Below are 25,386 nucleotides of genomic sequence, written 5' to 3'. Positions count from 1 at the left end.
GGGGAAGAAAAACTACTCCACAAGCAACATGAGTTCGGAATACTACTACTACTACTACTACTACTACTAATAATAATAATAATAATAATAATAATAATAATAATAATAATAATAATAATAATAATAATAATAATAATAATAATAATAATAATAATAAACCTAAACTTCCATGTTTGTCCATCCTCGCGCCACGTAGTGGGCGGGTGTCTTTAAAGTGAGAGCTTTGATTGGCAGTTAATCCGACCAATAGAAATCCTTCTCTGTGGCTTTTAGGTTACATTCACGACGTCGCTCGTGGTAGGTTGAGAAGTAGTTTACGTCGTTACTAGGCAGCGTTAACGGAGTGCCAGACATTAGCAGAAAAGTATCTTCGTCTAAAAGATAACTCTTCACCTATGCGCATACTTACACTGTTAGGAATGTAACATTTTCACGACAGTTAGTGAATGTTGATGGAAAAGAAATGGCTGCACCAAGGTAAACATTTGACTGCTCCGGTAGCAAGTAAATCTGTGAATTACCTTTTTTCAGCGCTCGGTTACTAATAAAACATAATTTCCTGTGTTGTAACAAACCTTTAGCGACATTCGGGATAAACTGCGAAAGAAACGGCAGGCCTTGCAAGACACTTTGGTAAAAAACAAAAACAAGGACGACAGTCAGGTAAAGTAATCGAACTTTTGAGGTGAAATGAAGCATGAACATTTTACCAGGATATTTCATGTTTAGCGCGCGCATGCTTACTTAATTCAGTCAGTCCAACATGAAGCGTCACTTTTAACGAGCCTGTACTCGACCCGAGGGAAGAAAGACAGGAAGAGGATGTTGCAGAAACACAGAAACAGGAGCTGCTAACGCTCTGATCAATCTAACTGTACTCGATAGGCTCTGGTTCCGTCCGCCAAGTTCAATGTGGAGAAGCAACCGACTGCAATGAAGGTTGGTTTGTGTGATGTAGCTGAGCTTTTAGGCTGTTGCTGCTCTCCTGTATGTGCTGCTGGCTCTTCAACAGCAATCTCCCTTCATCCTAAGCCTTCCTGCAGCTTTAGAGGCTAATAGCAGCGTGGATGTGGGCTCTGTATTTCTGCCTGCTCTAAAACTGCGTGGCTGTCTTCCACCAGGAAGCTGAGGGCAGCGATGAGGATCCAGGAGAGACTCTGAGACGCACACTGAGAGCCCAGAGAGAGAAGAGGAAGACAAAGGTGCAATCCAGTTGTCTGGGATTTTTTTAAAAAATTTTTTATGTTGGCTCAGTTTTACTCCCATTATGCCTAATATTACTGGTGACTCTTGTTGAATAGTTGCTGGGACAGGATGAGGATGCTGGGGAAGTTTCCCCCACTCAGTACAACAGTCCAATCGAGGGACCATCTAGTAGGATGGATGATTCTGTGGTTTCTACAAGACCTCCCACTAGTTCTCAGAGAGGTTTGTGTCTACTCCTTTGAACCTTTTCCATTTTTGTCACATAACAGCCTCCCATTTTAATGCATTTTATTTGCATCTACTGTAACAGACGAACACAAAGTAGCATCTAACTGTGAAGCGCTGGCTTTATTTAAAGAGCTCTTTAAACATCCACAGGACCATCCACAGAATAAAGGAAACATTTATGCAGTTTTCTTAACTCATACATTACTTTGTTTTTAGCCTATTCCATAAAATAAAAAAAATAAATTGGTGAGTGTGGATATAACGTGACAAAAGTTGAAATAGTTAAGGAAGGTCTATATTTTTGGAAGACTTCCTTTGCAGTTTAATGTTAATTTGAACATTGCATTTACAATCTATCACTTACTTTATGTTTACTGTTACATTGTCATGACTACTGCTTCTTGTAGGAGTCTCTGTGAAATCTGAGCAGCCCTCCAGCTCTCTGCATTTAGACACTTTTGTGACACGGCATTTGCAAGAGAAGCTGAGAGCAGCCAGGGTAAATTTCAGTTTCTCTTTTTCCTTTTTTACATAAGTGAGACTATTACCACTCATATGCCTGTCAGTCCCTGAGCGCCACTGTATGTACGCTGCTTTGCAGTCTAAAGGAGAGAGCCTTCAGCAGCAGGAAACGTCAGAGGATTCCAGTGAGCCGGTCAGTCGACTCCAGCGGCTCAAAGACAGAGACACCATAACAAGATTCGATAGAGAGGTGATTTGAAAGACATCTCAGCACATGTAATAAAGTACAGCAGCAGAAGTAACTTTCCATTGTTGACTAGGCTCATCCAGTCAGTTCAGGAAGACACGACGACCCCCTGACCCTTGGCACCAGAATCAAGTTTCGAGAGAGAGTAAGCTGCATACTGACGTTAATATTTCTCTTAAAACTAATATTTCTGTTCACATGCTTTTTTTTTTTTACCTTTCCAAATCAAGGCAGAAGAAGACTTCCCAACTGCTGAAGAAGCATACAATTTCTTTACATTTAACTATGAGCCTGAACAACGAAGTAAGCCAGAGAGTAAGAGCAGGAAGAGACAAAAACAGAGAGACGGAGTCGAGGAGGACGACAGAGATGAAAACGGACAAGAGGAAGCCGAAGAGGAAGAAGAGGACGAAGCAGAGGACGAAGCAGAGGAAGATAATCAAGACCAAAATGAGTTCCAGGTAACATGTAGTGTGAGATGGGGTGAAGACTGGAGTCTGCAAGTGTGTGAGGGGACTGGACGGCTTCTCAGTCAGAGTCAAACTAACATGTTTGAATGTTGTAAGGGCCGATCTGGATGCAGGGTGAACTGATAACTGCCTCTAGTGCTAACATGTTACTGACAGCCAGTAAAAAAAAAGAGCCTGTGACCGAGCAACAGATGGGAGCCGACCTTTTTTTTTTTTTATTTGTAACTGTACAACTAAATTTGTCGGGATGAGAAATCAATCAATTAAATTAAAATGAGCTTTAAATATTTTTTTGAAGGGCAATTTTGTTCACACATAATTGATTATTTATGGTTTGGGTTTGTGTGTGTGTTTTATTTTTTAATGAATTTGTTTTTATTTATTATTTTTGTTTGTTTTGTTTGTTTTTAAGTCCATTAGTCTTTGAGACGCCATTATCAATATATTTCTTGAAAATGATCTCAAAGCATCCATTTTCAATAATTGTCTCTAATATCGAATATAATGCACATGATGACCAGAAGGGCTATTCTGAACATTCCTGCAGGCCGGTTGGGGTGTAATTATCCCTTAATTATCAAAATAAATACAGGGATAATCTATCATCCAGTAATATTTGTTATTGTGACAGGCCTATGTCCAACATTATGAACAGAAACACAAAACAAATTTAATTTTGTGAATATAGCACAGAAAAATCACGGCACTGTATTACGCTGGAAAGAATTGAGTGACTGACTCTTGTTTTACACCTTGCTTAAGAGTGAAGAAGCTCCTCTGGTGCGAAATGAAGACGATTTATTCGTCATTGACCATTCACCTCAGGACTTTGTGGAAATGAGGAAAGCAGAGTATGTTGGGCGCAAAATGCGCGTCCAACGAGACCGTGAACTCCTGTTTACACCGAGCTTTCTAACAGGTAACACACGTTTCGGCAGTTACCCCTTCAACTCACTGCTGGTCTAACTGGAATTGTATAAAAATCTCTACAGTCCCAACCTCCGTCAAGCTGCCCGAAAACATGAAGCCCCGCTTTCTGGAGGACGAGGGTCTCTACGTGGGACAACGGCCTGCCGTATCTTTGACCAACGAAAACATTTCAGAGAATCGCATTTTGAAAATGGCTGAGGTATCATCAGCTGATCTGCTAAACTGTTTGTATAAAGAACTCTGTTCAATTTTAGATTTATGCTTGTCTTTTCGTTTTTTTACTTTGCTTGAAGGGAAGCAAATGGTTTGGAGATGATGGGAAGATTCTTGCTCTGCCTGACCCCATAAAGGAATCGTCCACAAGGCCACCCCTTTTCCACATGGATGAAGAGCTGGATCCTGCTCTGCAAACAGTATACAGGAAGGTCAGACTCTCCTTCAGAGCCAATCCATCCAGACATCTGAGAAATATGTTGATCAGTAGAATCTGATGTTGATAGTAACAATTCTGAAGTGAAGTGTGATATTGATATTTGTGCTCATAAAATACACAAAAGATGTTCTGAAACAACTTAAATCTATCTTAACTATAAAATGTTCACAAAACGATTGTGTAGAAACCAAACACACATCTTTCAGGACAGTGGATGATGGGTAATTGTGTTTTTTTATTTATGTACTAGGCTATGAAGTCCCAGTATGCAAATCTGTACATTGCTGGTGCCACAGACCCCGAGGGAGACTACCAGCTTGACGTTGATGTCTCCGGGCTGATCTTCTCCCATCATCCTCTCTTTAGCCGCGAACACGTCCTGGCATCGCGGCTAGCTCAGTTGTACGATCAGTACCTCAGCAGGCAACAGAATAATCTCACAGGGCACCTTACCGAGAAGGTAAACTCTAGTGGATCAAAGCAGTCCGTACACCAACCCGATTTTGATTCTATTTTGCCAAGATGCTTTGTTGCAGTATTTACAGGGTCTGGCATCTTTTTGTGTTCGTTCTGCTGCAGTTGAACGGCCTGAGGAAAGCTCTGCGGAACATGATGAGGATCCACGGTGAGCAGGGCTCCTCCGAGGCCTTGCAGCACAGGATTTCTGAGTACAGTCTAGAAGTGAGGTGAGGTCTCTGTAGTACGTAGTCAGTACAACAGTACTGGCTACGTAATGAACCAGTTTTCCTATGATGCATCCACAATAGGAACACTCGGCAGCTGCGCGACTTGGAGCAGGAGAAGGACAGGACTCTGCTGAGGAGCATCATTAAAGTGTGGAAGGAGATCAAGTCAATGAGAGAGTTTCAGAAGTATACCAATACACCTTTTAAGCTTTTTCTCAGAAGGTAACTACTTAATTCATAGACTTCTCAATGGAAACATCATTAGTTAATTTTACAATTTCTGCCTGATGTTGCTTCACTGTGAAAATGATCCCTCTCCTTCAAAAATGTCCTCATTATAGCCACAAAACTCAATGGATTTTATTTGAAGGACCAACACAATGTACCACCTCAAGTCACAAAATTCAAGATGTCTGCACGACAATCCCACAAGGAAAAAACAAACAAAAATAATGTGTTTAATCTAATGTAAGGCACTATATGGCCTTAATTTTAGATGCATTCAAGACTTTTTAAGAATGCGTAGACATTACATTAAAATTTATTAGTTTCTGATCATAACATGAGAAAATGTAGAAACAACTACTTGTTGTACTTATCTGCTTCTTATCAGAGCTTTGTGTTCATTTGTGTCACATTTCCATTTTTTTTTTTTTTATGTCACTGCTTCAGGGAGAATGTAGATCGGGCTTTGGATGAGTGGGAGTATGAAGGCGAAATCCTGAAAGAAGTTTTGGAACTGGAAGCAGAAAGTGAGGAGCAGTACCAAAAGAAGCTAGTGGAGTATAACAAGCAGCTGGAAGATTGGAAACTCTGGAGGAAGAAGCAGGTGCCTACCAGTCATAGCGCAGTCTGTTTTCTTCATCGGCCTCACATTCGTATTCAAGCACCTGTTCTCATATTCAATGTTTGCAGAAAGCCAAGCGAAGAAAGAAGAAAAAGAAAGGCCAAACACAGGACGACACAGAAGAAGAAGAAGAAGAAGAAGAAGGACAGGATCAGGATGAGACTGAGTCAGAGGATCCGTCTGAGGAAGAACGCGTGAAACCAGAGGTTCCAGAAAGGCCGGACATTGAATCCCTGGAGCGGTGGGTGAGAGAAAAAGCCTCCAGGATACGTAGGAAACCAGGAGAGGCCATTCTGGTCCCAGACCTGTCAACATCAGGAGGCGTCACAGCCAGCGATCTCTGTCCCAGGTCAGCACCTTCAAGTAGCAGCTAACAAATCCTCCTAATGCCGGAATATTTGCCAAATGTATTGTGGGTGTCCATGTATACTTAAAAAGTCTTAAATCCATGTATCTAAACTGAAGACCTTTAAATGTCTTAGATTCTGAAAAAAATGTGGTTCACAAAGTAAAAATAACTCATAATGGAACCATACTGATATGGAACTCAATAACAATAACATCACCAACTTTCCTGCAACACAAAATAACTCAATTAGAAGAAGTATCGATACAACACAGTGAATGTACTCAACCGTCTTAGCAGTGGTTGTCCCTGTTGCACTCTGAACATTTATAATCGCTCCCTATCTGCCTGCACTACACTTTTACATGTTTGCTGTCCTTCAACCTGGTGGAGTTGCTTTTTAAGTTATACACTTTTCTTTCTAAACTTGTTATGCATGGGTCTTGGAAAATTATAATGAAGGTCATGGAGAGTCATGGAAAAGCAATGAATTTCTTTTTCTAAATACCAGTGGGAGCCCTATGTTTAGAAATGGTCTTAAAATGTCTAAATTTGAGTTAGCAAAACCTTCAATAACCCTGTTATTGTTCTCCACACTGAGAGGTTTTGCGTCGTCTTTCAGGGCTGAAATAGCTCGCCGGGAAGATGTTTCGAGGCGCTCTCTTTTCATCAAGATCCTTTACAACTACAAGGAAGTTTCCAGAACAGACAGTCGCTCCCTGAGCGCCGACTTCAGGGTTCACTTTGGACAAATTTTCAATCTGAAGGTGCTCAACTGTCCACACAGCATTAATCTGCAGGTACAGTAAAACTCTTTTGCCTGTTCCTGCATATTTCAGTTCAGTTGCTCACAGTAGTCTTTCGGTTTTACTCGGTTGTGTTTGTGTACTGTGTTTGAGCAGGTGTTTGAGGAGATTGGGTCATCATACTCCCTGCTGGCTCAGGTGTTTGTTCCTGTACCCGACCCTTCAGTCGTTACAGGCAGAGCCCCTATTGAGGAAATTGAGTTCAGCAGCAACCAGCACGTGATGTTTGATCACGAGGGAGTTGGAAGTGGTACTTCTTTTTTTTTTTTTTCAGATCACTCTACCTTCAACTAACAATACCCAAAAAGCAGACAGTACTCTGCAAGAGTCTCAAGTCACTCCTAATTTCAGTTTTTCACTTTTCCAAATGTCATGATTCGCTCAGGTGCTTGAAATCCTGAAAAAGCTTGAATTTCAATTCAGTGTCTTCAAGGTTCGGAAAGTGTTTGATATTCCAGTCGTGCAGTTTTATAAAAAAAACGTTTTGGAAAACTTTGTTTACAGTTGAAGCGAGATATGTAAAGACACTGAAACACTCAGGTACATTTTTCCTCACCCTCCAAAATTAAATTAGAAAAAAATTCTTTTGCTTTAGGTCAGTTAGAATTACCAAAATTATTTCTATTGGCTAAATGCCACAAAACTCTTTTTTAGAGATTTTTTTTTGTAACTATTTCAGATCAGTCACGTGTCTGGGAGAAAGCAAGACATTTCAAAACATAAATAGTTATTATATTTAGGTTTACTTTGTCCCTGCTATAGAATACTACACCACAATATTATTAATGACAGCAATAAATGATATAAAACAGTGATTAGAAGCTGTGTTTTGTAGTTCATTGTTTTAGTTCAAGTGTGGTGCTGTAGAAGTTTGAAAGTGAATGAATTCTGAAATTTGGACTTCTCTACTCTAGTTGAAACAAGATATGAAAAATATGAAAAGTGTGTTTTTGCGATGTAGTTCTTTGTTAATCTTGTAAAATTTCTGTGTCAACCACAGCTGTAAACAAACACTAATGTAGTTATAATCAGATGCCAACGTAGAAATAAAAAGCAAGTTCAAATAAAAGTAAAACTTGGCTGTTTAAAAAGAATGTTAAAAAAAATTCTTGATTCATTGGGAGCAAAACTTCAGAGACATGAATGAGCACCGGCACATGCTCTCGCCATTTCATCGACCCTCTTCCTCTGTCCGTGTCTTCAGATGTGCCGCTCTCCTTTGAGTCCGATGGCAGCAACAAAGTGACACTGCTGACGTCCGGAAAGCTGTCTTGCTGCGTGTCGTGGGGTATCGGGGAGGAGGGTGTCCCACTCGCACCGCCTCTTTCTCAGCATCCTGTTGGCGCACATAGGTACTCAAGTGTCACAGGGGGACAATGGTCGATTTGCAATCTGAACAAAGTGGCGTCCGACCTGGCGCCCATGAAACCAACACCGCAGATCTAAGAGTTTCTCAGATGGTGGGAGGTTGAATTCCTACTACACAGATAATGGAAACGTGTCTGCTTAGCCACGGACAAATACATTTGCTCGTACTTGTGTGTGTGTGGCAAATGTTTGCAGAATATTTGTAAAATCTAATTCACAAAGTTTTGTATAAGTGTTAAATGTGTGGAAAACTGAGGGAGGAGCTAAAAAGCTTATAGATCCCCATGTCACGTTTTTAAACTGGACATGTGGCATCCTCAGAAAAATTTTTATAAGGGTGGCCAGAAAAAAAAATATCTGAATACAACTAAAAAATAATAATAATTAAAAAACATATAGTTTTATTTAATTAAATACTTATTGGGCTTTATGTGTACATCTTCATTGAAGAAGATTGCTCTGTATGCCTTTCTATTACATGAACATGGCAAGAAGGAGCCAGGGCCTCCCCCTACCCTCCGTTTGGAGTGCCACTGCTTGTGCTAGCAGTTAATCTGCCAAAGCATCATCACTCAAAGAAGCTCTGCTTTTAGTAAAGAATAATAAATCTGTATTATTGATCTCTAAAAAAAATCTGACTTTGTTGGTCCTGTTGCCATTGAACCTGTGAAATCTTATTTTACCACAGAGTCCAATCAAAAACTACCTTCAGTATTGTGCTGTTTCAAAATGTGTTTAAACAGCAGGAAAACAAAATAATTCAGATTCTGAACTGGGAGGTGCTAAGGTACAAACAAGATGGCAAGAAACCATACAGCCTGCACTCCCTGCAAACAAAAGTAGTGAAATTTCATAATCACGCCTCACCTCTCACTCCAAGACAGAAAAAAAATCTCACAATTGCCTATTTCCCATACATCGACAATTGTGTATTTCTGCATCTTAGAGGGCCAGGCCGTCTGGATGCTGTCTCATACATCGGGGCGACCGGATTGTATGACATGAAAAAGATCGGTGAGTGGGCCATACAGTCGCGACTGGACCCCAACGATCCCAAGAACACCTCCATCATCCATCTTCTGAAAGTGCGTAACACACAAGATTGTTTTCCTGGAAAGCTCCAGGATAAAGTCAAAACCCCGGATAAGAACAGCCGCCGTGTCTTCACAGGTGGCGACCAGTGGCGAGGTGACTGCTCCCGACTACTTTCGCCTTGAACACCTGCAGGAGGAGTTCAACTTTGTAAGTGATGAGGAGATAGAGAAGTCCAAGAGGTTCCGCCTGCTCAGGCTGAGGAACCAGGAGGCTCCCGAGTTTCGCAATTACAAATTTGTTCCTCTTCTGGAGAGGGAGATCTCTGACAAGGTTTTCCAGGTCAGCCTTCCAACGCCGTACCAAGTCGCGGAATATTCTGAAAAGGATTCTGAGACGATTTGTGAGCTGTAATGACCGTTCTTCTCTCGCTTTGGTTTGAATGAGTTTAGGATTATGAAAAAAGACTGAAAGAGGGGGAGACGGTTGACACCAGGCAACATCTGGATCCTCACAGAGCTATTGTGTCCAAATACCTTCAGCAGGTGTCTAAGTGATTTTCTTTAATGTAGAAACTGAGACCCATCTTTGTTTTCTGTGCCGTTGAATGAGCCGTGTTGCTGCTGCCATTGCTTCATAGATACGAGAATTGGTCATCAACAGATTTCTTCTCACCAAACATTACTACCAACTGTCCGACCTGGTGATCGAAGAAGAGATACCAAGCATTGGGTGAATATTAAACCAGACATTTTTAATTTTTTTTACAGGAGTTTGTACGGGTGCTTGAAATCCTTGAAGATGCTTAATATCAGTGAGGTGTTTTCAAGGTTTGGGAAGTGCTTGACTTCTGCATAAAGCCCTTCAAAGTGCTTGACATTCAAACTGCAAAGTTTGGTAATAAAGTGCAATCCCTTGATTGTAAGCCTAAATTTGGAAAGCATAATATAAAGTTGAGACCAGACATTTGAAGATAATAAAAATAAGTCTATATCTTCTTTTTCTCACTGTCTGACATTAATTCAGACCAAACTTCTCTGGTAGTTTTACAATTATCAGAACTGTTTGCTAAATGTGTCAGAAAACATGGCACCATGTTTTTAGAGATTTTATTTATTTATTTTTTTTACTTTTTTTGATTAGTCACGTGTTTAGGGTGTGAGAAAGAGAGCCATTTCAAAACAAAGTTTTCTCATATTTTAGTTTACCATTTTTTTGTGCCACCATTGATTTTGTCCAATTTCTAAAATATTTCTTCACATTATATTTTGGGTTTTTTTGCCTGCTCTGCTAATGCAAAAAAAAAAAAAAAACTTTTTACACATTTCCCAACAAAATTGCTTCGTACAATATATAACGTATGCAGAATAGTGCATCAGTGACACATTTGCTGTTCTTTTCATATCTGCGACTGAATGTTTAAAATGTGTTTTCTATGTTTATGCTGTTCGTTTGCACTTCGTTTTTACAGTGGTGCAGGTTCAGGGTATGTTTGTAATGCTTTTTTGTTTGCTTTTCCCCCCCTTGCTCTGTCTTTGTGTGCTTTTTTGCTGCAAATGCAGGTGCCAAAGCTCTAGTGCCTATAGACCACCGCAGTGTTTAGTCCTCTTATAAACTTTCAAATTTTCCCAACAGTTTTGGAAGAGATTATGTAGAATGGCCTCAATTAAATGGTGCAGAATTGTAACAATTGGCACTGAAACATTGACATGCTTCGTTTTATGGCATTTGTGTGTGATGTGGCTCCTTTCTAATAGTTCAGTCAAGCGAAAATTCACAAGTCATAACCGTTTTATCCTATTACTGCTACTATAATGAGGTAACGAACACATGGCAAGATGTTGGTTTTAATGTCCTTGCTTAAAATGTCAACAATTAAAATCCAGAATATGTTATGTCACATTCTAGTAAAACTACAATTTAAGCTTTAACCAATAGAGAACCTTAGATTTTCACCTCAGGAGTCTCTGCCTGTCTCCCTGGTGCATTGGGTACTGTTAGTAACCAACAATCCCACTCATTCGTTTTCATTCTTTTCCATAAGAGTTTAAACGTCTGGTTTTCATATGTCATGTGTCTTTCTGCCAACAGCATTCTGGGAATTAACCTGTTCAAGCTGGCTGAATCCAAACGGCCACTGAAACCTCAAAGGAAAGAAAGGAAAAAAGTCACGGCACAGAATCTGTTGGACGGGGACATCAGACTGCTCGTTAACGTCATCCGGGCCCACAACATCCCGATCCGCAAACCCCAGAGCAGGTGAGCGCCAGCACCCTTTCTTATTTATTTATTTTTGTAATTTTTTTAAGTAATCAAGAAGACGTCATGTCGAACATGTATTTGGATTGCCTGACACAGTCCCACTTTTTGCTTTCCAGCAAACCGAGACAGTCTTCTCAGGGTGCCGTCCAGGGCAGTGATTGGTACCTCAGCCAGGTACAGGACACCCCAACCCGACATCACACTGTGGGAACACTGGGACCTACATCATCAGTGTTAAGTATGTACACTTTGTGTCATACAGGTACAAGTAAGGCCGTTTGTGGAAGTGTCCTTCCAACGCACGGTGCTCCAAACAACCACAGCCGACGGACCGAATCCGAGCTGGAATGAGGAGCTGCAGCTGCCATTTAAGTAACCGCCTGCAGACATTTTGGCTTGGCTCTCGTGATTTATTACAAGGTTTTATTTTATTAAGTTAAAACATAGATCTCCAGTACAGCCATCCAGTTTGACTCAGCTGGGACAGATTTTTGTCCTGTTCACATTTTGTCATGTTACACCCATAACCTTCAATGTGTTGTATAGAAAGGTTCATATATTAAAATTCATTTTGTGTTTCCATTATGAGTTCCTGAATTCCTGGACCGCTATCGAGTCAGTCAAGCAGTAAATGGGTGTTCCTTTTCAAACGTCTTCTCCGCAGTGCTCCAAATGGGGACTACAGCACTGGCAGTTTGCAGTCTGTCAAAGATGAAGTCTTTATCAACATATTTGACGAAGTGCTCTTTGAGACTGGACCGGTAAAGATCTGTCTACGATAGAAGTCACATTTTATGTCCGAAACAGCCGTGTCAGCGATGACAGCTGTGACTTTGCCGCGCAGAGCGACAAATCGAGGGCGGCGTCCATTCACACGCAGATAGAGAAGCACTGGTTGGGCTCGGTCAAGATTCCCTTCAGCACCATTTACTCTCAGTCAAAGGTAAAGACTCCACTGCGCTGTTTGCGAAGGCGGACAGTTTCCCAAACGACCGACACTTCTCGCTTTGCCTGGCAGATCGACGGCGCGTTCAAAGTGAACACGCCGGCCGTGCTGCTGGGGTACAGCAGGGAGCACGGCAGCACCAGTGTGTATGATCAGTGGCGGAGCACACAGGGCGGGACGTTCATACGGCTCTTCATCACTGTGGAACCTCAGCTGGTGCCTGGAGAGTCTGTTAGAGAGAAGGTAACCCAGTCTCTGATTTATTACGTTTTTGTTTTTTTTTGTTTTTTTCAGCTTTTTTAGCGTCCATGTCCGCAACGCTGTTTCCACTTCTTTCGGTTCAAGTTTAGACTAACTTGCAAAATATTTACACCCCCTGAACATTTCCAAATTTTTTATCTCATTACAACCATTACAGCTTCAAAGCATTTTACCTCAGTTTTATCTTGTGGGAGTGTTCTGTGAGCAGTTCAAAGCCTGAGATGTCGTTTCACCAAAACCTGCTTTTAACTTTATCCCTGACCTGAAATACCTGTCTCAACAAAATGCTACGTTATGCCATCACTGACATAAAAGATAAATAGTTCTTATTGTCAGTTTGTTGTTGTCACAGTATTAACACAAAAAAATCGCAACTAAACTTTAGGTCCTTATCGCCCACCCCTACTAAAGTTGTACCTTTTTTAAATTTAAGGGTAACAGTAAATTTGACTGAATGTAAATGCAGGCTACACTTTGAAATGTACGTGATTTATTTTCTCTCCACTTCACGTTTATATTCTACTTTGTGTTGATTAAAATACAACACAGTCACATTGTGGTTGTAATGTCACAGTTTGAAAAGTTTCAAGGGTACAAAAACCTTTCACAATGTCTTTACATTACGTATTTTTTTTATCTTTCCTTTTTCTGTATTTGTCAGGATTTTTATCCCTTTTTCTTCTTGTTTCAGACTGTTTAGTTAAAAGTAGGTGGTGTCACATCACTTCAGTAAATTGTCCTTTTCTTCTTTTATGTATTGGCTTTTGCTCTTCTTCGTGCTGTAGATAAAGGAAGCAGAGGTAACATTCTATTGTTTTCTTTTACCCTATTGTATCATCATTTTTACCTGTGCATCAGGTGAAAATGTTTCCATAGAGACACTGGGTGTTAATCTGAAGTGACTTTGATGCAGTTCAACAGTGAGGAGGATGAGCGCCTGCTGCACGCTTCAGAGAAGTTTGAGAAACACGCAGCTGAAAGCTATCCGGGCCGGCCCTGCATCACCACGGTCATCGACCTCAGCGGAAAGACGGTCTTCATCACTCGTTACATCCGACCGCTCAACCCGCCGCAGGAGTTTCTGGATGCGTTTCCTAACAACCCCCAGGAAGCCACGGTCGGTGCGATCACGCTGAGCAGTGCCAGGTTTCACTTCTTAGCGTGCCAGCTGACTTGGCTCTTCTGTCCCTTCGCAGACCCTTGTTGCCCGATATGTTTCCCTGATTCCTTCTTTGCCAGATCAGGTTTCCTTCTCTGCAACCTGTGACTTATTGAGCAAGTGTGACGTGAGTGAAACCTCTGTCAGATGTGGAAACGGCACGAATGCTGTACTTACAAATGTGCCTTCTGTTTGTTCTCAGGAATTCCTGACTCTACTGGCCGGAGATGAGCAGGAACACGCCGTGTTGTTGTGCAACTTCTTCCTTTTTTTGGGAAAGAAAGCATGGCTCATAATTGGCACAGCCATACCAGAGGTAGATGAGCTTTACTTGTTAAACTTGAACCTATCGTAGTGACAGTGCCTCAACAACAAACCATACACCTTGAACCTTTGTGCATTTTGTCACAATTACAACTTCAATACATTTTATTGGGTTTTAGTTAAAATGAAAAGAACAGGTAATAACTGCAAACCTTGCAAGACATGGTCACCCACCAGAAGTGATACATTAATTTTAGAGGCAGCCACAAGTGCCATGTTTTAACTCTGAGGGAGCTGCAGTGATCCACAGCTCTGGTGGAAGAAACTTTGGTTGAAATTTTCTTCCACAAAGGATTGAAAACACACCTCTATCCTCTTCTTGTTTTGTTTTGCCAAGTACAATCACAATAAAACGACGTTGCGGTTTGAAGTTGATAAAATACAAAGGGGGACCTATTGTGCAAAACTGACTTTTTTCATGTTTTTATTCTTCCATTTGGGTCTCAATTGTTTCTGAAAACAACCCAAGAGCTTAAAAAAGAAAACACACAGATGTTTTTTTTTTTGGGGGGGGGGGGGTTTCTGAAAAATGAGCCGTTTCAAAATCCTCCAAGAGCAGAGAGAAAACTGTTTGGGAACATCTTTCATACATGCTGATTTTTCACAGGGACCAACAGCATATGTTCTGACCCATGAGCAGAGTGGCTACTTCATCTGGAACCCCAGCAGTGGGCAGTTCTATGAGAAGGGCGACACTTTCTGCCCTCTGCAAACCGTTGGCTGCTTGGTTAATTCTGACAACGTGAGTGAAAAATGAGCAGTTGCATGTGACATGATACAGTTTTTGTTGATATGACCCAAGAGTTTTGGGGGTGCTTGTTGTTTAGGTTTGGTTCAACATTCAGAAAAATCCTTCACCATTACACACCAACTTTGACATCACCAAGGCCAAAATGTGGAAACCGTTTTTCTCCCGCTCCTTCTCCCACCCGGGGCTGTCTAGTGTACAGGTGAATGCAAACTACTTTCAGTAAACGTCTATATTTTCATTTTCTCTAAAGTGTCCGTGCATCCCTAAAATGTCATAGATTCATTGAGAAAATGTAAGTTGACCTCAAATACATTAATTGCAAGTGTTACATTTTGTTGTAGCAAGACTATCCAGGCTTGTATGTAGCTTTATTTTTGTCTTGCAGAACTTGTCTGTCCAGCAAAAGTTTGAGTCTTGCACAAACATCTTCAGTACATTCTGATTAAAGGCATTTGGTAACTAGCTGCTAAAATACCCTTGTTAGCCAGCCAGTTAGCTATCATGGCTAAGTGCAAATGTACAACCAGTTGGGTGGACGATCTTTTTGCCACTGGCTCACTTCTGTTGCCAGCATCATCCCCCAGTCATTCCCTATGTTTCAATTTTTTCGGTCTTAAATTTCATCCAAGCTGAAATTAAAATGGTTTTAAAAAGTCTTGAATATGACTTGCAAAAACCTGCAGATACCCTGCTCTCCCTAACTATTTTTCCTCACACAGCCAGAGGAGTTAATGTACCGCCAAACAGACAAAGCAGCTGCAGCAGAGCTTCAGGACAGGTGAGTTACAGGAATAAACGCAGCTTGAAGTTATCTCTGTTCTGATCCAGGGCATTCAACTATCAACACTTGCATTTTAAATTACACTTTAACATGTAATTCTGGATAGAGTTGAGAAGATACTAAAGGAGAAGATTATGGAGTGGCGCCCTCGTCACCCAACTCGCTGGAACCGGTACTGCAACACCACCCTGAAACAGTTTCTGCCCAAACTTGAGCAGAGTCGTGGTCAGGATGTAGCGGAGGGCCACCGCGTCGAGTTGCAGAACCTCCTCGGAGACTACAGGGTGAGTTGAAAACTTGGGAGACCCTTCAGTACCGATCAGTTTCCATAAAAGGACAGTATGCAATGATTTGCAGTTTACACATATCTTCGATGTTCTCTGTGGAAACTGGCGGCGGATGCCACTTTATTTGGAGAACGTTACCTAAAAATGACTGTGGGTCCCCGTCTTTTCAGATCTCGGGATTCCCCCTCCATCTGCCGTTTTCTGAGGTCGGACCCATCATAGAGGCGGTTCACAGCACAGGGGTTCACAATATTCACTCGTCCAATGTGGAGTTTGCACTGGCCGTGTACATACATCCTTATCCCAACAACGTGCTGTCTGTGTGGGTGTACCTCGCCTCACTCGTCCGCACATGACAAAGACTGAATACACTCCTTTCACTGTTGTTTTTGTTAAGAAAATGTATGACTTTTCACCTAATTATTGTGCATCTGTCAACATGGTATAAATAACTTGTGTACAGTGCTTAGAAATATTTGTATACCTTGAATTGGAATAGCAGTAGAAAAGTACCACTACAGATAATACACAGTAGGGAAACACATTTGAAAATAAAATGTATTTTTGTACACAAAAAGGTAGACTGCAGTGTCTAAAGTTTTATTACCAGTTGACAATTTCAACAGATCTCATGCAAGACTGTAGAACCAGAAAGTAAATCCTGCTGCGAATTGATAAAGCAGTTATGTACACAAGAGCCGTCCAACATGGTGGTGATCATCTCATATTGACATTTGTTCTTTTTTACCCACTGGAGTGCATAAAGAAAAGGGAAAAAAGAGCAAAAGCCTTTACAGGAGAGCTGAAAGGACAGAATGGTGAAGACCAGAACCAAAACCAATACATATGGCAACATCATGTGCCTGTTCCTATGTCTTTGCTGCCTGGATCCAAAAATCGGACTTTTTGTGTTTATCCCGTAGGTCGATTCGGAAGGTGCCAGATTCTGAAAATATCAGAATTCAGGCCCTCAGTAACGTAAACATGTTCTGCACCAGCATCAACTGCAAAGGGATGAAAGGATGTTGGTGGTTGAAAGTTGTATGCACAAACATTAGGGGACAGTCGGCCTCTATCGACAAAAAAAATAAAAACACAATTGTGTAAAAATTTTCCGTCTCACTTTTTCAAAGCCAAAGGAGCCAACATGTACTCTTTCGCCCCGTTATTTATTTCTTCTTTCTAAATAGTTATCTCCACTAAATAAGTAGGGAAATAGCGGGAGCAAAAATTACAGTTTCATCAAGAAACACTTTTTAACAGACAAAATACAGCAAATGGTATTTCCCAGGATAAAGTGCAACAATAGGGAGAAGTGATGTTTTTAGGGGAGCGTTGGTAGGCGGAAATCACTCTCCGACAGCAGGCTCGGAAACCACACTGCAGGTTCTGGCAACCGCTGGCTGTGTCTGCATGAGGACCTGCAGAGAACAGTCACGTATTGATTACTTACTGATAAATACATCAGGACAAAAAGAAGCAAATACTAAAAAAAAAAAATCTATTAGGGATGCAAGCAATCAACTTACAATTAATGGTTTTCTAGATTAAAATAAATTCCAATTGGTTAATAGCTCCCGCTTAAGACCTTTTTTAGTGTTGTTTGGCAGCAGTCCAGAAGAGGACACCACTGGTCACCCTTAAGCCGAATCAGTTGATACAGAAACCAGAATGGGAGAGAAAAACGGCCCGAACAGAGTCCGGTGTAGGATGCAAAATAAAACTACGTGGTTCTGTTTTGAAATGTAAACATTCAACAAGCTCCTTAAGTTATCTCTCAAACATAGCAATTAATTGTTGGTCTATTGATAAGATCAATCAGCTTTAGATCAAGTCATTAACGGATGACTTGCATCACTAATATTTATACACTTTGAACTGACAGGCCCGTGTTGCTGACACTAGCATAATTCATACTTACCTGTCTGTAACAGCTGCTGCATATTGTTATAGGTCGACTGGCAAATCATTTACAGTCATCATAAAAATATTACACTTTAACAGAGACACAGGTCTTCATCAAGGCACTTCCTAGATCACACAAACTTGAAGGATTTTGTGGGAGGCAGAAATGGAAAACAGCCTCTGGCACGTTGGCTTGTGTTACCGTTAATGTTGTCGCAGTAATAGAAGTGTTCATCATTGAGGGAAGGACAGGCTGACACCAACTCCTGCAGCCCCACCTCAGTGATGAAGAGGCAGCCAGACAAGTTGAGATGCTCCAGGACAGGAAGGCCTCCACGCTGAGACAACGCCCTGAAATACAAGAGGGGAATACCACTTCGTTAAAGAATAATGCAGCTCAGGCAAATCTATGGACATGGTTCATCCAGACGTGGACTAACAGGAGAGGCGCTGTTCATGATCCCCACTGATTAACAATATTTTATTAGCAAATTTATTATTTAGGTCTGATGAGTCAGGGTTCCTGCACATTCATCTTAGTTTATTTTTAAAGTTATTATTTACATGTCAATACAATATAACAAGTATAAACTTGCTTGACCTTCTTTAGGCTGTCAAATTTTCACACCGTGGATTTGGTTCATTAGCTCCGTTTTAATCTACAAATTTTGGTCTTGACAAATAAGGGATCGACTCTTCAAAGCAAAGTTTCTGAAACCTGCCTTAAAAGATTTCACAACAAATGTTGCCTTCATTTTGTTTAGCAAAAGTTCTTATAAATGCTCCAGTTGTACTTTCTTTGGCATTTTAGACCCAGTTTGCAAACCGGTCCAGTTCAACCTGAAATGTAAGAATTTCTATTCACCAAGTGCTTTGCAACAAAATGCCAGTTTTCTGAATTCCTAATGAAGGTGCAGCTAGTCAGTAAGTGAAAAATACGGATAAGTTGAACTTTCAATTCAACGTGTGACTTAGCAATTTTTAAAAAAAGTTTAAATTTGTTCTTATCTTTAGGAACCCTGCATTTGTTAGGCACTAGTTGAGGTTTATCCTTTAGAATACAATAAAAAAAAATGTGTGGAAAATCTAATTTCTTTAAAAAATATATCAATAAAAAATACTTTCCAGACTCATGTAGACCTGAAAAATAAATGCTAAAACAATAATTAATAAATAAATGTCATAATATGATTAAATAATAAACTATTTTAAATAATAATAAAAACAAGTGTAAATTTCACTGTAAGAAACCTGAGGATTGGATCCAAGTTGTATATTTGTATAGAAAAAGTTTACTCAATAAGTGGAATAGGTTATTTCAATATTTTTTCTTTTGAATCACTAAAAAAGTATTGCTGAATGTTTTACAACTTCATCTGTGCCATGAAAAGACTAAAGAATTAAGAATTTCTCTGCAGCTCCTTAATTTAACATTTTAATCTAGAAGGTAAATTTGAGCAGGAAATACTTTAAGTGAAACGTGTTTCACTCCGAGTCTATTGAAAAAGATTTTTAATCTCAATGGGATTTTATCCTGGTTGAATGAAGTGGAAGTAAATATTTTTTTATTAGTTTGAATCAAAGTGTGATCATTACCTTAAGCCCAGGTCAGTGATCTGGTAGCATCCAGAGAGGCTGAGAAACTTGAGTGATCGTTTTGCCTTTGAGCAGTCAGTCCTGTTCTTGGGCTCCAGACACTGCCACCCCCCTGATGGGGAGCATTTAGTCCGCAATTCTGCAGTGCTGGTTCTGGTGGTGCCCGACTCACTTTGGGGCCCAGTAAAAGTCCTGAGGGCCTTCTCGCTTGAGCAGCAGGTGGAGTGACCGCAAAACATCTCCCCAGATATGGCGTACTGCTGACGCAGGTAGGATGAATCCGAGCCAGTCCGGTGCCGCCGCCTCCTCTTGCAGCAGCACGAGCCTCCCACCAGCTGCGTCGTCTCCGCCAAGCTTTCTGAGAAAGGCATCCCGCCGCGATGACTCCACTCTGCGGCGTCTTCGATGTCAGCGAGGTTGGAAGTGTCCAGGACCCAGACGTGAGTGGGGATGCAGGTAGAGCCCCAGCGACCCGTGCCGTGCTTGAAAATGATGGCCTGCCTTCGCCCAACCGCGTGCAGGTTTCTCTCCTCCGCTAGTGTGATGGGCACAGGGCAGCTTTTGAGCAGCTTGGCTCGTCGTTCTGAATGTTTGTCCGAACCGACGGAGGACGTGGAGTCGCCCAGACCCACAGACAGTCTCTTCAGGGTGTGATCGGTGATCTTCTCACACCCCGACAAATCCAGGTGCTCCAGAGAGCGGCAAGCTCCAAGAAAGGACCAGCTGATAGAGGACAGACAGGAAACACTGTGAGTCTTGAGCTCTGCGATCATCTTAGCAGACAACAGATGCAAAAAGTTCCTATCAATTAATAACGTATTAGTATTGTAGTTTGGCCTCCATCCAGAAGAGGGTGCAGCTGGTCATCCTTAAGAGGAGCCAGTTGATAAAGGAATAAAGCTGCTGGTGTCCATACGAGAAACAGTTTATGATTGCGCGATTCGTACCGTTGTCTCATTTGAGCATTCGCTGAATTTTTCTTAAAATGTACATCAACAAAGTGTAACATTTTATATTTATTATACTATTTGTTATAATGTTACCTATATAATGTTATAAATTTCCCAATAAATAATATTGTCATGATTTAGTTCAAAGACTATAATTCAGTAAATTATATTCCATGTGTTAATGGAAATTTTTTTTTAATTTGTCAACAACCTAATAGTAGCTGACACAAAATAATGCTAAAATTATACTTTTTTTTGACATATTATGAAAGAGGTAGCTTTTTATGATATAGAGAGAGAGCTGGCCCTCTCAGGTTTTCAAAAAAAAAAAAAAGGCAGCTCCCATCAATGAATTGTCAGTTGATCGATAAGATCAATCAACTTCAGATCAACTCTTTAATCAGTAATGAGAATCCTTAAAGGAGAGGGTATGTCATTTTCTTTTTCTACTATTCAGAATATGTTTTTGAAAAGAGCGTCCAGTTTGAAGCTTTACCTGTCAAAAGCAAAATCGGTAACGTCCGTCTGGGTCAGGTCCAGGTGAGTGATGTTGGGGCAAAGGCTGAGAATTTGACGAACCTGCGAATAAAACGGAGCAGAACTTTCAGAGGATGTTTAGTTGGAAACGCCGTTAAGTTCCAGTATAAAAAAAAAACAAAAACATACCATTTTGCTTGAAACTGTAGAACTATAGGCAAGAACCATGGACTTGACAGAAGAACCCACAGTGGGCAGAAGGTGCTGGATGATCCCATTTAGGAGCCGTTTCTCCCTCTGAGCCGTGCTGATAGCGAGGGAGCCTTCAGTGTGACCCGAAGCATCTGGGAAAACACGGAAGATGCAGTTAATGATTCAAACCAAACATTTCCAACCCTACGACTCAGTTCAGCTTCAGCTGAACACGCCACAGCTGGTGATACCGTTTACTCTTCCCCACAGTGATGAAAACCAAACCTCACCTGACTCGTCAACGTCAGCATCCTCATCCCATTCCTGGTAAGCGCGGCCCTCGTTCTTCCGGCTCTTCACCCAGTCGTCGTCTGGCTCCTGGTCGAGATCCTCTGGAGGGCCGCTGTAATAATCACCTGAAGAAAAAGACACAGGTGCACCCCACAGAGATGAAACCATTTCTTCTTTTTTGTTCCTTGAAGAAAACAAACCGGCTATTTAATCATTTCTGTTGCCTCGATCATAGACGTTTTTAGTTTGCTGTTCAAAGCTCTGTTTAGAGATTATATAACAAATGACTAACACTATAGAAAAAAAAACCCAACAAAGCAATATCTCTCGCAACGTTGACATCTAAAAGCTTTAAGAACGCACTAACAATGAAACCAAAGTTAAAGAAGCCAACATAAGACAAAAACCATAACATAACAACAACAAGGGATTCTTAGTTATTGGTTTCTCTGAATATTACATTACTCAGTGACTGACCCCTGCTCTAGAGTCATGAGAAGACTTGACCAAGAGGAATCTGTACCGACTTTCCTTAACCAAACTATAGTATCTGCAACTGGCAATAAAATTGATTTTGTCTGCAATAAATAAATACAGTAAAACTGAACTGCCTCGTGGGGCATAGTAATTCATCTATTTAATAAATATTTTAGAAGCTCAATATAAATTAAGGAAGTAAATTTGGTTTACTTTAAAACTACAGCATACCTCTGGCCCAGCGAACAGGATAGAGGTGCCTCCACAACGAGCCGGTCTTGACCAAGTCTGACCACACGCTGCACACTTGACTGCAGCCGCACAGATCCACGGGGCTCAAGTAATGGAAAAGCCTCAGCATGATTTCTGCAGGAAGCTGCGAGATGTGGGTTGAAGAAGAACTCCTTTTTTGTTCCAGATCTGGACAAACAGCAAAAAAAACAAAAAAGCGTAAGAGCGAACTTGCAAAGAACATGTAAAACATTTTTTAAAAGAATACACTTGCCATAATCCGTCTTCTCGTGATCAGCATATTTGAAAGCTTTTGCAGCTCCTCAGCCTGCGTCCACAAGCTGAAGCCCTTCCGCACCTCGGCAGCGCAGTCCGGCTCCTGCTGGTTGCAGTGCTGCGCTATCACCTGCTTCTTGATGTCCTTCAGCTCCTCGTACGTGAAGTACTGCATGAGCATAGGCTGAAACACCTGCAACACACTTCTAGTTTAAAAACGACTTGCCATACATTAACACACAGAGTTCAATTCAAATCATTACAGATAATAGCAATAAATTTGAATGTTTTATACCTCCTCTTCTTCTTTCATGTGTGGCAGAAAATCTTGTGTGAAAGCTTCCAGTCTTTCCTTCAGCTGCTGCGCATAGTTGAGCTGTTCATATTCACTCTACAATCAGAAAATTGAATCGGCAATTTGTTTTGTTTTCTTTTTAATCCTCAACAGAACTTACTTGCTCCACATGTAATGGGCTTTTTTTTTTTTTTTATAAAAGACCACAATAGTTTACGTTTTGAATGAGAACTGACAAAAAGCAAGTTGCAGACGTGATATTTTCACAAGTAAGGATTTTTAGCTGAGACGCAGCAACATTTTTGTTACACTGTTGTTATTCTTAGGTTTGTGAAGCTGGGTTATTATGGTTTAACCTCCCCGTGACCCAATGTTCCAAACTTTCTGTTTTTAAACAGAGGGAAATTGAACACGTTTCAAATATTTATAAATATATCAGAGCAGCATTGTTTATCTCTCAAGAAAACATATTTTAGAAAGGAAGCCAGATCTCAATCTGACCCAAAATTAGGTTTTTGTTTAAGCAGCTGGAAAAGCAGAAGGTCAGATTTACAAAACATTTACTCAGAATGTCTTTTTTAAATTGTTTTTTTTTCTTTTATATTCTGAAACAAAATTTTTTTTGTCTCTTTAAGTCTAGTTATTTCATTAATAATGCAATGAAACAGTTTTGCCTTTTGTTTATAGCAGATGCTAAAATTCCCATTATATAAATTAAACAGTACTTTGAGTAGAAACATACATTTTCATAAAATTGCATGCATGTGTAAAAAACAAAACAGGTTTGACGTTGTTGTTGTTGTTCGATGTTGTGTGGCAAACATAACAGTTAATTTAATGACACGCTGTTAACCAACCATCAGTGGAGAAGCACATGCACTTTATGGTCTCCCTCAATGCTATGACCCTGGTATTTTTCTGCAGGTCCATTGTTAAGAAGCACAGCAGGTGCAAATTATGGCCAGGGCATGACGACACTGAGTCGGTTTAGGTGGTTTTGAATGCAGATTCACCTTAACGCTTTGCAGCCCTTTTTCAAAGAGAGACAGCATCTCCGACAGTTTGTTGTCAGAATGCACGTTGTAGACGGTGCAGCAGCGTTGCTGCAACAGACCGATGATGTACTCGTTCTCAATTTGCTCGTGCATCTTGAACTCCTTGAAGGTGGCGCACAGGGACTGAAGGAAGGAGCGGAAGTCGTTGTTGTTGGAGAAGTTTGTCTTGGACAGCTGTGGAGAAGAGACATGCCTGAGTCAATAATTTAAAAAAAAAAACCTGTTTATAATTACACTGAAACTGGCATTAGCTCAAATTCCTAATGCTCCATTATGGCAACAGATGCTTTGCAAAACATGTGTAACATGACAGCTGTGCAGTGTTTTGTAACCACGGCTGTTCAGGTTAACAGTGCATTAGCTGGTGTCCTAATTGAGCTTGTCTGACACCTATTGTAGGCTCTGACAGGAAGCCTCTGTCAAATCCCATAATTATGAGTACCCTGCCTGATGAAACACTAAGGCGTGCGTGTCACACTTAGAACATGTTGCATAACAAAACACGCTGCACGTAGGCTAACCAAACACGAAGCTGCTTTCCAGTTGTGCTAAAGGTACAAGCAATTAATTGAGAAACGGAACTCAGAATTTAAAGCAATAGGAGGTTAGATGTCAGTCCAAACGCACATCGACCGAACAACGCCGAAGCAGTCCCGAGACGACCCGGGAGCATTTCATCTGCTCCGTCTCCACACTCGCTGCCAAACAAACCAGCTAACAGCGGCTAGCTAGCGTGCTAGCTGGCGAACACTCCTTCCCGAACCGCGGACCGTTTGCTTGTTGTGCTTAGAAACGGGCTGGAGGCGAGCTTCCAGCTGCGTGAACGTACCTTATCGCAGTACAGACCCACCAGCTGCTTCATTCGCCAGTGTGGGCCAGTAAAAACATCCACCTCGTCCGGAAAGGGAGCCATCTTCCCTGGACCTTACTGCGTCATCCACGGTATAATCAAACTAGGAGGTGTGAGGCAGAGCTTGCGCGAGGCACCCACGTGACCACAACTTCTTAACGAGGACGGTTCTCATCCGGCGCTAACGTTCAAGTGACATTAAACACAATGGAAGAATATATCGATTAAATTGCTGCTCCAGCGACTGTTGAAGCACAATTTAAAAATACATACGCTGTGAATAAATGCATTCAAAAAATGTAAACGTTTCTATTAATATTTGTAAAAAAGAAACAAAAGCTAATTTCTTCAAAAAAAAGATTAACTTAGAAAAAAAATAAATTCAGATAGCAACTTATCTTGTGATATTAGATTCAAAATCTTAAAAATTGTGACACCTATTTTTTATTTATTTTTGCTTGTTTTTGTTTGAATCAGAGCTATATGGGAGTTAGTGCTGACAGTGCTGTCATCAGCACCACATGTATTGTTTTGTGAGAGATATTGACATTCCACAAATGCCATGGCTCACTCATTTATGTTTTCATAGTTAGTCAACAATGACATCTCAATAATGGCAGATCTCGTGTTTACGCACACAATCTTGGCCATTAAAGTTTATTCTGATTCTATGGCCCTGGCCTTATTCATTTTACATTGTTTATTAGGTAAACAGCAGTACATAAACTGTCAAGAAGTGATTCAATCAAACTTTTTGATTCAGATTTTCCTCTATAGCAAACGAGGAACTCTTTGTTTTATGTTAACTAATATAGTTTGTAAGTTCTTGGACGCTGTGAAAAGGTTAAACTCACCCAACCATTGTAGTTCACGCAATGTGCCTTTTGGTTGCTAAGGGAAATGTCCACAGCAACAGAGCCGTTGGTTGGTATAGGGGTGGGCGTAAAACGTGACGGGCG

The 25,386-nt window shown here is 40.9% G+C and overlaps 2 protein-coding genes across 3 annotated transcripts; one reads left to right on the top strand and one right to left on the bottom strand.

The window, feature by feature from the left end:
- Positions 1-318: 318 nt before the first annotated feature.
- cc2d2a (coiled-coil and C2 domain containing 2A) lies at positions 319-16,220 on the top strand. 2 transcript variants are annotated; one of them, XM_055060450.1, is made up of 39 exons: positions 319-477; positions 582-663; positions 886-939; positions 1,122-1,202; positions 1,302-1,428; positions 1,842-1,933; positions 2,036-2,146; positions 2,217-2,288; positions 2,374-2,604; positions 3,376-3,532; positions 3,606-3,742; positions 3,837-3,968; positions 4,227-4,436; positions 4,556-4,662; positions 4,744-4,884; positions 5,335-5,491; positions 5,578-5,858; positions 6,478-6,655; positions 6,758-6,911; positions 7,866-8,013; positions 8,976-9,114; positions 9,200-9,403; positions 9,514-9,606; positions 9,702-9,793; positions 11,153-11,320; positions 11,440-11,497; positions 11,586-11,695; positions 11,988-12,084; positions 12,168-12,266; positions 12,342-12,512; positions 13,316-13,330; positions 13,444-13,647; positions 13,727-13,816; positions 13,892-14,005; positions 14,621-14,755; positions 14,841-14,963; positions 15,484-15,542; positions 15,652-15,829; positions 16,003-16,220. In XM_055060450.1, exons 1-39 carry the CDS (start codon positions 464-466, stop codon positions 16,186-16,188), a joined length of 5,001 nt encoding a protein of 1,666 aa, XP_054916425.1. In that variant the 5' UTR covers positions 319-463; the 3' UTR covers positions 16,189-16,220. The 2 variants fall into 2 exon arrangements, with proteins under 2 accessions (XP_054916425.1, XP_054916427.1); XM_055060452.1 differs by lacking the exon at positions 886-939.
- A 191-nt stretch (positions 16,221-16,411) lies between these two features.
- Positions 16,412-25,345, bottom strand: fbxl5 (F-box and leucine-rich repeat protein 5). Its single transcript, XM_055060463.1, is given in 13 exon segments — positions 16,412-17,253; positions 17,940-18,088; positions 19,334-20,056; positions 20,780-20,862; positions 20,950-21,104; positions 21,243-21,368; positions 21,952-22,140; positions 22,226-22,267; positions 22,270-22,420; positions 22,523-22,618; positions 23,536-23,751; positions 24,407-24,608; positions 25,282-25,345. Coding segments are annotated over 12 exon segments (2,193 nt in total). The 5' UTR covers positions 24,491-24,608; positions 25,282-25,345; the 3' UTR covers positions 16,412-17,074.
- Positions 25,346-25,386: the final 41 nt, after the last annotated feature.

This window comes from Poeciliopsis prolifica, unplaced genomic scaffold, assembly GCF_027474105.1.
Source record: "Poeciliopsis prolifica strain line A6 unplaced genomic scaffold, Auburn_PproV2 SCAFFOLD002, whole genome shotgun sequence".
Classification (NCBI taxonomy): Eukaryota; Metazoa; Chordata; class Actinopteri; order Cyprinodontiformes; family Poeciliidae; genus Poeciliopsis; species Poeciliopsis prolifica.
Note: the sequence above shows the minus strand (reverse complement) of the source record. Positions and strands in the feature narration are given on the sequence as shown.

What these genes read in the sequence shown, in the direction of transcription:
- cc2d2a (XM_055060450.1), top strand. An exon ending in GCATTTTGAAAATGGCTGAG is followed by an intron (nt 3,743 to 3,836) that starts GTATCATCAGCT and finishes CTTTGCTTGAAG; the next exon opens with GGAAGCAAATGGTTTGGAGA. An exon ending in GCTTGGTTAATTCTGACAAC is followed by an intron (nt 14,756 to 14,840) that starts GTGAGTGAAAAA and finishes CTTGTTGTTTAG; the next exon opens with GTTTGGTTCAACATTCAGAA.